This window comes from Phyllostomus discolor, chromosome 8 (assembly GCF_004126475.2).
Source record: "Phyllostomus discolor isolate MPI-MPIP mPhyDis1 chromosome 8, mPhyDis1.pri.v3, whole genome shotgun sequence".
Taxonomy (NCBI): domain Eukaryota; kingdom Metazoa; phylum Chordata; class Mammalia; order Chiroptera; family Phyllostomidae; genus Phyllostomus; species Phyllostomus discolor.
The window spans coordinates 64,222,243-64,234,695 of NC_040910.2; the positions used below are offsets into that span (position 1 = coordinate 64,222,243).

Genomic DNA, 12,453 nt, shown 5'->3' on the forward strand with positions numbered 1-12,453 from the left:
AGGATGAAACTGAGGGTCACAGAGGAGATTGTTACTGTAAAACATATCACGCATCAGCGTGTTTGGTTTGATACAGTGTCTGTGTCAGGCGCTAAGAAGCATGCTTCTCCCAGAGGAGCTATCGTCTTAGGTCATGGCCACAGAGGAGTTTGGCAAGCTCTGTGTTTCTCACAGTGAGTTCTCTGGAACCCCTCCCACAGAGCCCATCATTGAGGGTAAGCTGCCCTTCACTGGGGCCCCTGGTGACCAGTCCACAAGGTCTGTGTGCTTCAAAAGAGCCCAGTAGGGATGCACACTCCTTTGGCCAATCAGGATTGGGTCATCAGCAGTGGCTTTCTGCAAACAGGGTTAGAGGAAGCTGAACTGAAGTTTCATACACTGCTGAAAATTTTTCCAGAGTCTTCACAAGTAGAGACAGGGGTCAGACTGCCATTAGACAAACCCAGTGTTGCTCTGTAAAAGAGTTTGGAGTAGTGGTCTAATTTGACTTTGGAATTATCAAACAATGAGTCATTCACAGCAGCTTCTGCAAAGCTGAATGATTTTTACTCTTTTTTTTTTCTCCTTCGGAGCTAAACACAAGTTGCCTTTCCTTTACTTCCCGTCGACTTTGTAGTATGTCTATTTCCTGTGCTCCTTCATTGACTTTAGGACAAAACCTACTTCTGTTTCTATAAAGATTTCTTGTTAAAATAGTGTAGCCAAAAATATGGTCCCAGGGTAACAATAGTGGAATTTAGGATTATTATTGGGGGAGGGGAGTATTTTTCCTCTTTAACTGATCATTCTGAAAGCAGCCCTTTGGCCAGCTAGATGAAGAAAAATTAAGCCCATAAACTCAAGGGAAGGAGAACTGAGAAAAGTTGCTGTTTTTATTTCAAAATTTTATTTTCATTTAAAATTTTCTAAATGGGTTCTTTCAAAAGTAATTCTAAACATTCTTGGCATGTTTGGTGGCAGGCCAGGCTGGGCTCTGTGTTACTTAAATGATCTTGATATATTTTTTTAAACTATGGTAGCTTTATTTGTATTTGAATGTAAAATGTTTTTCAGTTCTATAATTCCCCCAAAATGAGTGGTTTCAGCAGAACAGCTCTCTGTGATCTGCCAAGAACGAGAAAACCAAGAGAGAAATATGGCCTTCAAAGACGAGGAAAAGTATTTCTGATGGTGAAAGCCAAGGGGAGTGCAGTAGCTACTAGCTGTGTTCACACAGCAGTGGGAAACGAGGATGTCAGCTGCCTGTGCTCTACAGATCTTGAATTCCTTTGTAAAGAAAACTGATATTTTAATCTGTATATTTTCAAAAGTTCCCTCAGGTAAATTGTCCACTAGACTATTATGTGGCTGCAAGGAGTGAAGACTCACATATCTTCCCACTCCTTTTCCTACCTGTGGGTTCAGGTTCCTTTGGAAGCCATGGAAGGGGCCCAGGGAGGGGTGTGACTGTCAACAGCCCTCGTGGTCAGTGCCATTGCGGGTCATGGGCAGCAGCCTCCCTGAAGATCTGTTCCTTTTCTCGTGGTATTTTATACCCTGGGATCATCAAAAAAAGACTTATTTTGAATCCAATTTGATCTAAACAACAACAAAATATGCTTCATACAAGTTCTCAGACTTTGTCTTTACCAGAGCCAGACCAAAAGAAAGTTGGCACCTAGGTTTGCCTTCCTTTCCCTCCCTCACAGAAAGTGAGCGAACAGGCACAGGTTCTAAGATGGAAGAAGATGCTTCTGTGAGCTTGGGGTGAGGGCTGCGGGGCTTTGCAGCATCCCTCCCCTTCTCAGGCTGCTGGCAGGTGGGCTAGAAGCTGAGCCTCCAGGCTCATACTGGCCCAGTCTCTGTGGCTTGGGGTCTGTTCTTGTTCTTGAAACACCCTGTGGACTTGGGCCTCGGGATAGCTCCCTACCTCCCACCATGACCTCCCTAACCTAGGACATTGAAGTTGGTCCTCATCCAACAAATGCATGGCACTCCTGTCCACTGCAGGAGAGGCTGCTGGATTTAGCCTCAGGCAAGGCTGGCTCAGGGCACTGGTGCTTTCTGGGAGTCGATGTCCCATAGGGCAAATGTAGGAAACAGGTATGACAAGCACCCCAAGGGCTGTGGGAGGGCTGGTGCTGTTGGGACACATGACATCATGGACTTGGGGCTGCTCCCTAGTCCCAGGGTTAAGGGAGAAATGTCTGCTCCTCTGGGCTTGGAGGGTGGCATGAGTTAGCAGATGGCAGGCAGATGGGTGGTAGGTAAAGTGTTGGGCTGAGGGGGTGGGAAGGGTGAAGGCTCTGAGGTCAGGGACAGAGCAAGCACATTCTAGGAGGTGCCTGCAGACTCAGGCACAGGGCAAGTGGTGCACAGTGAGGCTCTTTGGGAGGCGGGAATAACAGGACTTTATGACTGAGGGCTGGAGCTGTGATGAAGAGCATGGGGTCAAGTTGATCAGAGGGTTGATTTCAGCATCCGTGGGGATGATGTTACCATTGCTGAAGATGGGGCACATAGGTGGCCTGGGGTGCTGGTGGCCCACCTGCTCCATATCCAGGCGTGGGTCAGCCACACATCAGCTCATCCAACAGAAAGGTGTGCTCAGAAGGTGGGTGTGGCAGGGCCATCCTAGGGAGTCCGTAAACCATCCAGCATTGGACTGCTGTGCTGTCCAAGTGTGATGTGATGTTTCCCAGCTGTTGTGCTGGTACATTGAGTCACTTCAGAAACCTCTCTAAAGGTCAAAGAGAGTTTAAGTTTCTCAAAATTATTTTCCTTTCTAGAAATATATTTATTGTTTTTTTTCCTGCCTTTAAGAGTAGTATCAGTTCACGGTAGAAATATCAGAAAATGAACTAAGAAATCAAAACCACCCTCAATGCTTTGTGGCATTGAGGGATAACTAATGTTAGCAAGTTGTATTTGCCACCAGGCACATTAACAAAATTGTGATCTTTCTGCATATAGGATTTAATATCCTGACTTTTTCAACCAACATTATGTTGTAAGTTTCTTTCCTGATGGCCAGTGCAAGTTTTTTTTTTAAAGTATCGCTTGCACAGTATTTCATCATCTGCCGATAGCATCTGTTATCATTAGACATTAGTGTTGTTCCTTCTCCTTCTGACATATGCTCCTACTCACTACAAGATAACACTAGGAAGAAATTATTCCTTTTTAGTTCTATGTTAAACTTTTCACCTTGCTTACATTTTTTTTCTAAAAGTTTGTTTTTAATTTCACAAGATAGGAATATGTTCTGATTTTGAAATAAGTTCAAATAGTACAGATTTACATGGAATACAAAATGGCAGTCCTTTTCCCACCCTCTCCACCCTCTCACTGCCCCAGCCCCTACAACAGCTGTCATTTGGGGCATCTCCTTAAGTAGGATTACAATTTGTCCTCAAGGAAAGGAAAGCAGAAGGGTCTTGAGGAGAGCAGTGGTTGCTTTGGTGCCACGTGAACACTCTGTGAAAGCCCACTGGGGCCTGGCACTGTGCTGGCCCTGGGGCAGTGTTGCCAGGTTTTGCAAATTAAAACACAGCACAGCCAGTTGAACTTGAATTTCAAATAAATAATGAATATTTTTTCAGTATATATATCCTACATATGGCATGCAATATTCAAACTAAAAATACTTATGTTAAGGAAAAACACTGACACATGGAAATTCTGACACATGTTACAGCATAAATGAACCTTGAAGACATTGTACTGAGTGAAATAAGTCAGTCACAAAAAGCCAAATACTGCCTGATGGCACTTATATGAGGCCCCTAGAGTGGTTGGATGCATAGAGGCAGAGTAGAAGGGTGGGTTCCACGGGTTGGGAGCTAGTATTCAATGGGGACATCACTCTGCAAGACGGAGAGAGTTCTGCGAGTGGATGGTGGTGATGGTTTCACCATGTGAATGTAGGTAATGCCACTTAACATTTAAAAGTGGTTCAGATGGTAATTTTTCTGCTATGCGTATTTTACCAGAATTTTAAAAATACATAAGTATTTTACCTTATTTTACTAGAAAATTACACATTTATCTAAAATTCAAATTTAACTGGGCCTCCTGTTTATTACCTGGCATCCCTACCCATTGGGGATTGCAAATGGAAATGAGATGGTTGTATTGAGAGGCATTCAGTTTGCTGAGTCCAGCTTGCCGGGTTTCTGCTTCTGCCCTTTGTTCACAGGGAGCTTGAGGGGTGGAGGGTGAGGTAGGAGACAGGACTATTTCTTCAGTCTGGCCATTGAGGCTCCTTATGTCTTTCCTAGCTTCTGGGATATGCAGCTTATAAACACAAGTGGGCCAGGTGCCCCTGAAGAGGTGTGTCCTTAGTTCAGTGAATAACCATTGTTGGCAATGTGACTTCTGCTAACCTGACTGGTGTCTCTTCCATCCCACAGCCTTGTTAATGAGGTGTATGAGGTGGATGACACTATCCAGACCCTGCAGCAGCGCCTGAGAGAGGCTGAGGACACCCTGCAGTCCCTGGTTCACACCAAGGCCACCCTGGAGCACGACCTGGCTGTCAAAGCCAATTCTCTGTATATCGACCAGGAAAAATGCATGGGAATGCGCAAGAGCTTCCCCAACACCCTCCGGCTGGTGGGCTTCTGCTAGGGGCCCTGCCAGGAGCATCTCCTTACTCCCCAGGAAAGGAGGAAACAGAGCCCTGCCGCAGCATTTAGGCTGAATGCTGATATATCCACTTATTAAAGGATTGTCTCGATCAAAATGTACCAGCCTCCTGTCTTGGAAAGCCTTTGCTCTGCATCCAGGCCTTAATTTTCTACTATTTACTAGGCTTCTGGGCTAAAAGCAGGATATAAAGAAATATAATCAATTTCATAGAGTAGATAAAAATACTTATTTGTATTATCCTTTTTATTCTGGGTGTAACATGAATGGGCTAGAGAGGAGAGATATACTTTCTCTGGGGCAGTAGGAGCAGGAATCACAAATGTAAGACTTGGACATGTGCCTCAGAGGAGGTCTGGAGAGAGGACAAAGGGCCCTGGGTATATCGTAATAGGGGTAGGTTGAGCACGAACAAAGGTGGAGAAACTTAGAGTACATTTGGAGCTGTTGGACTGATTCACGAGGCAGGACACACAGGAGAAGATACAGCAGGTGAGGTGCCTTAGGAGTGGGCAGTGAAAGTCTGAACAATGATAGTGGAAACAAAGGAAGGAGCAAGGCAAACCTAGTAACAAAGTCATAGGGCATGACGACTTTTACAAGTGGAGGGAGAGCTGAGGGGTCCACCTGGATACAGTGGCCTTGACCCCAGATGGTCTGGAAAATGAGACAGCTTAAATTCTAGGAAGCTGTACAGTATATCAGAGTTTTTTCCTTTAAATAACTTTTTCATTTTTATAAACAAAAAAACATTTGCATGACATGTATTTTGGACAAAGAGAAAATATACGGACACAGAACTCCTGAAAAACACTCATCACAACACCCCAAAAATAATCATTGATGTTTTCAATACATTATTGTGTATGCTTTCAATCTTTTTTCTACAACTGACTATATATGTATATAATAGTTATTTACATATATTAGTAATGGTAATACTTATATTTGTTTATAAATATGTATAATATATAATATTTGTATCTAAGTATATAATTAACACACATTTGGGATCACACTGCTGATTTGTAATCTTGTTTTCCCTATTTAAATATTATAAATAGGGTTCCACGGCATTAATTGTTAATCCACCACATGCTTTTTAAAAACCTTTCCTTTTTATCTCTAAAAAGAGTAAATATCACTTATTTAGGTAGAAATTTCAAAAATACAGACAAGCAAAAGAAGAAAATATCTTCCAGATTTCTAAACTAAATATTTTGATATGCACGGATTTTATTTCTGTGTTTATGTACATATTTTCCTCTCAAAAATGAAATCTTTCTTAATAAAATAACCACTTATAAAGCACTTATTTGTCAGCCTTAACATATTTGTACTTTTCATCCCTGTTAATGTTCACTCTTTCTGTGTATTTAAACATATTTTCACAACTTCATTTTAATGGCTTTTCATTGTACTGAGGTTCTAGAATATTCTACAACTAGTTTCCCATTATTTGATATTTATATCCTGTTTTGCTCTATGACAAACAATGGAGCCATGATTTTTTCTTGTTAGCTAAATATTTGTAAACATCTTTAATATTTTTCTTAAGATAACATCATAGACATGGAATCATTGGATAAGAAGTTACACACATTTTTGAAAAGGTTTCTACAATGTGTTTTCAAATTGCCCTCCCCAAGTTCATGCTACTCTACACTCCCGGCAGCCTGTCTGCCTGCATTTCTGATTACCTTTGCTGCTTCTCTTTTCCATTTCAAAGTATAAAAATGATCCTAGTGCTTTAACACATTCTTTGGGAGCTAGTGTTGTAGAACATTGTTCACTAGGCTCTTGAATTTCTTTTGCCAGTTGCTTCTCCTGGTTATTTGCCTGTTTCCTTTAGTATTTATCTTTTTTAAATTTATTTTTGAGTTTTCTGTATTGCAGTCATGTGACATTTTCATCATATGTACTGAACATATTCTTTACATGCCACTTGCCTTTACAATTTGTTTATTGTTTTTAATGTGGGGGATAACATATATAAGCATTACTTTATAATTTATGCCCTTAGAGTTACACCAGGAAAACTTTTCCTCTTCCCAAGATTATTTACTTATAATTTCTTCTAATTCTTTGAATGATTTCTTAACTTACATTTAACCTGCTGGAATTCAATTCCATATGATGCAGATAGCATGTTAGCTTTGAAGCCTTCAGTCTAGAAGCTCTGAAATGGGCAGATGAAGTTACTACGGGGAAAGGGTTTGTCTCATCTTCTCCTCATATTTCTCACTCTTTGCACGCCCCCGCCCTGCCATGAGCATCTCTTGGCATGCCTATGTTCTCCTTGCTCCTCACCCTAACTTCTGCCGATTCACCCCAAACCCCATTTCTCCCCCTCTCTCTGGTTCTTAAAAGCTTTCTCAGGCCTTGGTTAGTCAACTTCACAAAACATCTCAAAATGCTAGTAGAATTGACATGAACATGGTAAGCTTCTCCTAGGGCTCTTTTTGTGGTCTCAGTATATCATTTTAGAAATAAAATTGTAGGTTTGTCATTCTCCCTTTGCTCCTAATGGAAACAAGGACATGTAAGTGCCACTGAAACACTCAGCAATTAAAGCAATCAAGTGTTGATGGTTCACAGTTTTAGACAATAGTGAGAATAAACATAAATGCCACATGTTTCTTTGTTATACATTCCAGGGCAAATCTTGTGAACTTTTTCTATGAATTATAATTGTGTTATCTTTTTTTAGGAATATATGCTGGTGGAGTCCTTTTACTTAAACATATGTTCCCAGCATCTCTAGAATGTAATGGGAGGAAGATGCAGTTCAAACATAGACAAAGGCTAGTTCTCTTGTTATTTTGGTCAACTGTGGGCAAGGCTAAATTGCACAAGTAAACATTTGGTTTCTAGTTTAAAATGTTGCAGCTACTTGGTGAGGGCAAATATTCTGATGCCGAAGCCTATGAGCAGCCAAGACTCACAAGAGTGTAGTCCCATCTCAGACTCTCAAGACCACAAATACCAGCATGTGATTGGGCTGTATATATTCACCCCACACTATCTTTAATATTGTGTGGCTTTACGAAGGGCTGCTGGAATGTCAAAGGCTGCCACCTACCAAAGCGTCATTCAGATTTAGAAGTGTGCGTAACTGCCCCTAAATAGCCGAGTCACCTATAATTTTAGTAATTTCCATTTGTGTCTCTGGAGAGTGTTGTCATAAACATCTCACCTGACACTTTGAATCCTGAGTTCATACTGTAAATAGCTGAGGTGGGGTCTGGCTTTAGGTTATAACTTTTGTTTTGCTCTGAAAACAGGGATGGATTCCACAGGGCTGACCTGAAGCCCAAAGGAGGAAGTGAAGTTGCTGCTCACTGTGGCACCCAAATCTACCCTGCTGGTGTCCACTCTTCTACCTCTGGCCCTTCGACCATTTCTGGTGGCATGGGAATCACCACTGGTATGTGCCCAGCCTAACAGAGGGAGCCACTGTTGTGCTCTGGCCAGTTATTGCCGAATGGAATGTGGTCCTGTGTGCCTGGCAGTGCTGTGCCCTGCTGTTGTGGTTATTTAAACCCTGTAAGAGTAAAGAGGCTTTAGCTTGGGGAGATGAGAGAGGGCAAGGTTGAAATAATACTATATTTCAGATGATTATTTTACAGAGCAACTTCATAAGGATAATGGTGGAGGTGGAGCCCTCATTCAGACCTGGAACAGGTTTGTTATATTCACCCCATAAATTATACTGTTGCTAGCCACATTGGGCCTGAGGTAAACCAGCCCCTGAAATGTAAGAATGCACTAATAAAGACAGGAAATATTAAATAATTTTACTTTGCTGCTCTAGTATATAGTTTAATTGAAAATGAGAAACTGGATCAAAAATCATTCAGGAGAACTAAGACCTATAAAATAACTTTAAAAGTATTGTATACGGTTTCAAGAAATCAATCAGATGTAACCAGAGTACAATCCACATTCCTCCATGTGTACACAGCAGTGTGATCACGTAGTTTAATTCTATTTATGAAAAATAAAGAAGCCTGGAACTCTGTAATGCTCAGACTGAGATGCAACAGGACAGCTACAGGGGTAGACACAGGTGGGCTGCATGCAGTGGAGGACTTTGCAAGACCCCAAAATGGTCATTGTGAAGGATGTGGTGGCACCTGTTCTTACATGAATTTACAGAGGGCTGCATGGGTAGTGTATAACTTGGAGATGCAGAAACACCAAATAAAAATTTGAAAACTAAATTGATGTTATTGAAATCACACTGGCTCAGTAAAGAAATCAAAACAGGCTCTGGCTGGCATAGCTCAGTGGATTGAGGGCGGGCTGCGAACCAAAGTGTCGCAGGTTCGATTCCCAGTCAGGGCACATGCCTGGGTTGCAGGCCACGGCCCCCAGCAACGGCACATTGATGTTTCTCTCTCTCTCTCTTTCTCCCTCCCTTCCCTCTCTAAAAATAAATAAATAAAATATTTAAAAAAAGAAGTCAAAACAACTAAAAAAGTTAAACTAGTCAACAAAATCAATCCAGTGATGAAAAGCTCAGTAAAGTCAGTTATGTGATTGATACTATCACATAAGTGATAGTATTGAGGCAACTGCTTATTTTTACATTTAAACTATATAAATATATATGTATATATACGGCATATATACATATATAATATATCTCATATATACATATATTATATATATGCTAGGACATCATTGTTTTTAAGGATTTGAGTTTAAAATTTTTATGGCCAGTTCAATGAAGCAAAGGACTTATATTTCATATTTTAATATTACTTAAAATTATATAACATAGAAATACATTATTCTTTTAAAATAATGAAACCTTAAAGATGAGGCTAAATGCTCCTTTGACCTCCTCCCCCAGCCTCTCTCTCCTCAGAGGTCAGGGCTCTTAGTGGTTTAAGACAGTCTGATGGTTCCAGTTGGGAAGATGGCTTTGTTTGACCTTCTGGAAGTCATCACCGTGTCCTTCAAGCAGGATTAAAAAAAAACAAAGGACTTTAAGGAATTAAGTATTTTACATAAGCAGTAAAAATCCCTAAATAAAATATAAACAAGTGAAATCCACTGGCTAGTGAGCAGAATACACCAAGACCAAGAGGGATGGCAGGGATGGTTCAGTCATCAGAAATGCACATCTTAGCTCCTCTACTGTGCTGTGTCCCTCTCACTGTCTGGCTAAATTTCTGACAAAGCACAGGTGGGGTGAAGGAAGTGAAACCATGCTAGGAACTGGGATTTGGGCTCGGAACTATGATATGCTTTCCTTCAGAGTCATCTTTCTCTTGCCTGCCCCACCAGCCAATTCTCTGGAGCTATAGTATGTAGAACATTTCAGTTCATTCATTTATTCACTTAATAAATATAATTTTATAGAGTGCCTTCCATAGGGTAGTGCAATGTTTGACTTTGTAGATATGATGATGAACAAGATAGACACAGTCTCTGCCCTCAAGGTACTTACAGTCCAGGGGGTTAGACTGACAATCAAATAATCACACAAAGCCCCGAGTTAAATGTGAAAACATATGAGAAGGGTTAGACCTTGGAAGTCTTTCTTAAAGTTGTACATTTAAGCAGCTATCTGAAAAGGTGAGAAATCAATATGCAATGTGGTGCAGGCAGGAGAGCCCCCATGGCTGTTCCAGGTCTAGAGAATTATATTTTAAAAGACTGAAAATTCAAGAAACTACACAGGTTGAGGCAAAAGTAGCTTTATAGCTGTTCATATGGAAAATAACACAATAATTAATAACTAGAAATACTCTGCTTCACCTACTCCTGGCTGTAAACCTACTATTGTCCACCCAGAGTACAGAAGTTGGGCTGGATGGGCTGGCTTCCTGTGCATAAGACCCATGCAGTGTCTGGCCCCTTGGCTCAGAAGGACTCATGCTTGGCTTCATGCTCTATGGTCACCATTTTAAAATTCTTAATAATTTTTTGACAAGGAACCCTGTATTTTTCATTTTCACTGGCCCCTTCAAAGTACATAGGTGGTCCTGGGTGTGGGTGTTTGATCTTGTCATGTAGCCATTAGAGTCAGGGAGGGACATAATCTCAACTCATAAAGGACCACACTGGTTGTCCAGGAAGGACCACTCTGGAAGAGAAGGGTGGGCATTATTGTCCTTTGGGAATTTATAGTGCAGCTGGTAAAGCCAATCTGGCCAGGGGCTATCATTAAAGTAACAAGTTATAGAAATATATTGAAAAGGACCCTGGGATAAGGAGGAGAGGCCTATCTGACAAAGTCTCCTGGTTGCAGAAAGCTATAATCTCTTACCAGCTTCTTCCAATTTTCTTTTTCTCTGAGATAAATACCAATTCCCTTTGTCTCTTCAACTCAAGACTCAATTTCTTAAATCAATGAAGAAGCTTAAAGATTTGAAAACCACCATTTTTGCATTTGAAACCTCATAATAACTTCTGAATTACCTCATATTTTGGCTTCCTGCTGGAGACTCCCACATAAGGTGGGAGCTTGTTTTCCTTTTTCTTCCTATTATTGAAGAAGCCTAGATAACTCCCAGACAATTATGATGAGGTTTTTCAGTTGTTTGTCTGAATCTTCACTAATCTAATTCTTCAGATACACTGGCATACATCCCAGGGACAATTGGCTGCCTCTCCCACTTAACACTCCCGTGTTTCTGCTGTTAGTGAAGCTTCTGTTCTAGGCATTTCCAGTAAATACCATTTTATGACATTACTGCCAGTTCCACCAGTCTTCTCATAGTGTTTTATCTATTGACACCAATACAACTTCCTGCAATGAGGGAAATGCTCCATGTATTCTCTGTCTGAAATGGTAGCAACCAGCCTCGTGTGGCTATTGAACAATGACTAGAGCTCCACATGAAAATTTTGGGCACTAAAGCTCAGGAAAGTTATTTAGTTGTTCAACATCACAGAGCCAGAATAGGACAAATCTAGATATAAGCCTAGATATTCTGACTCTCAGTGATTCTTTCTGTCTACGACAAATGGATAGTCTCATACAGCCATTTATTTTCATAGTTTTATAGGGCATCTGGTAAGTATAATTAGTATTTTATGGATGCCAAGAAATATAGTGCAAGGGTGACCAATAAGAAAAGAAAATCACTGTGTTGCCCTCTGAGAGCAAAGAAGAAGAAGGGGGAGTGCTTGTGGGTCTCCTAGAGTCCCAAAGAAGCAAACAGGGTCCCTATGCTCACCAGCAGGAGTTTGGAGGTGGTACCCTTACTGTTGTACAAGAGGGGTCAAGTTCTGCCCCTCTGCTCTGCAGGCTCTTGAGCCCTCCCAGTCTGGGAAATATCACTGGCAGTCCCACTTCAAGATCTTTGGTTTTGGTTAGGCTAAGCAATTTGCCCAAACCTGCACAGTGAGAAAGAGACCAAGTCCAGCTTGAAATCCAGATCCTTCTGACCTGAATGTTAATTAGAGTGGCAATGGGTGCACATGCTGTAAGCAGAGTTTGCACACTGACTGTGGTGGTCTTGCATGGTAGACTCAGAAATCTGGGTTTAAACCATTGGCAGCAGGGAGCCAGGGAAGCATTGAATGGACTTCTCAGTGGAAGCTCCTGAGAAAGTAGGAAATAGGATGAATGAGCTAGTAATGGCGTCAGGGTGGAAAGAAGGGAGAATTTCAAGAAAAAACGTATTTCAAGGTAAATTAGAGGCTCTTTTCTGTCACACCCAGAAGATGTCAAAGAGGTACCACGGACAATTATGGCACAGGAATGTGAAGGAGAGGAATTGTCCTGGGAGTCCACAGGAAGGCAAGCCATCATTTTTAAGTGAAGAAGGCATTAGTTCATAGTAGACTGAGTTGTGAAAATGCCAGCTG

General features: G+C 41.3%; 1 protein-coding gene across 1 annotated transcript in view; it reads left to right on the forward strand.

Annotated features, from left to right (window-relative positions):
• TEKT3 (tektin 3) overlaps nt 1-5,665 on the forward strand; it is a 45,395-nt gene extending 39,730 nt beyond the window's left edge. Inside the window, exon 8 of the mRNA XM_028534461.2 lies at nt 4,392-5,665. Within this exon, the coding sequence (XP_028390262.1) occupies nt 4,392-4,608 (217 nt within the window). The 3' untranslated portion in view covers nt 4,609-5,665. The remainder of the gene's footprint in view (nt 1-4,391) is intronic.
• Nucleotides 5,666-12,453: the final 6,788 nt, after the last annotated feature.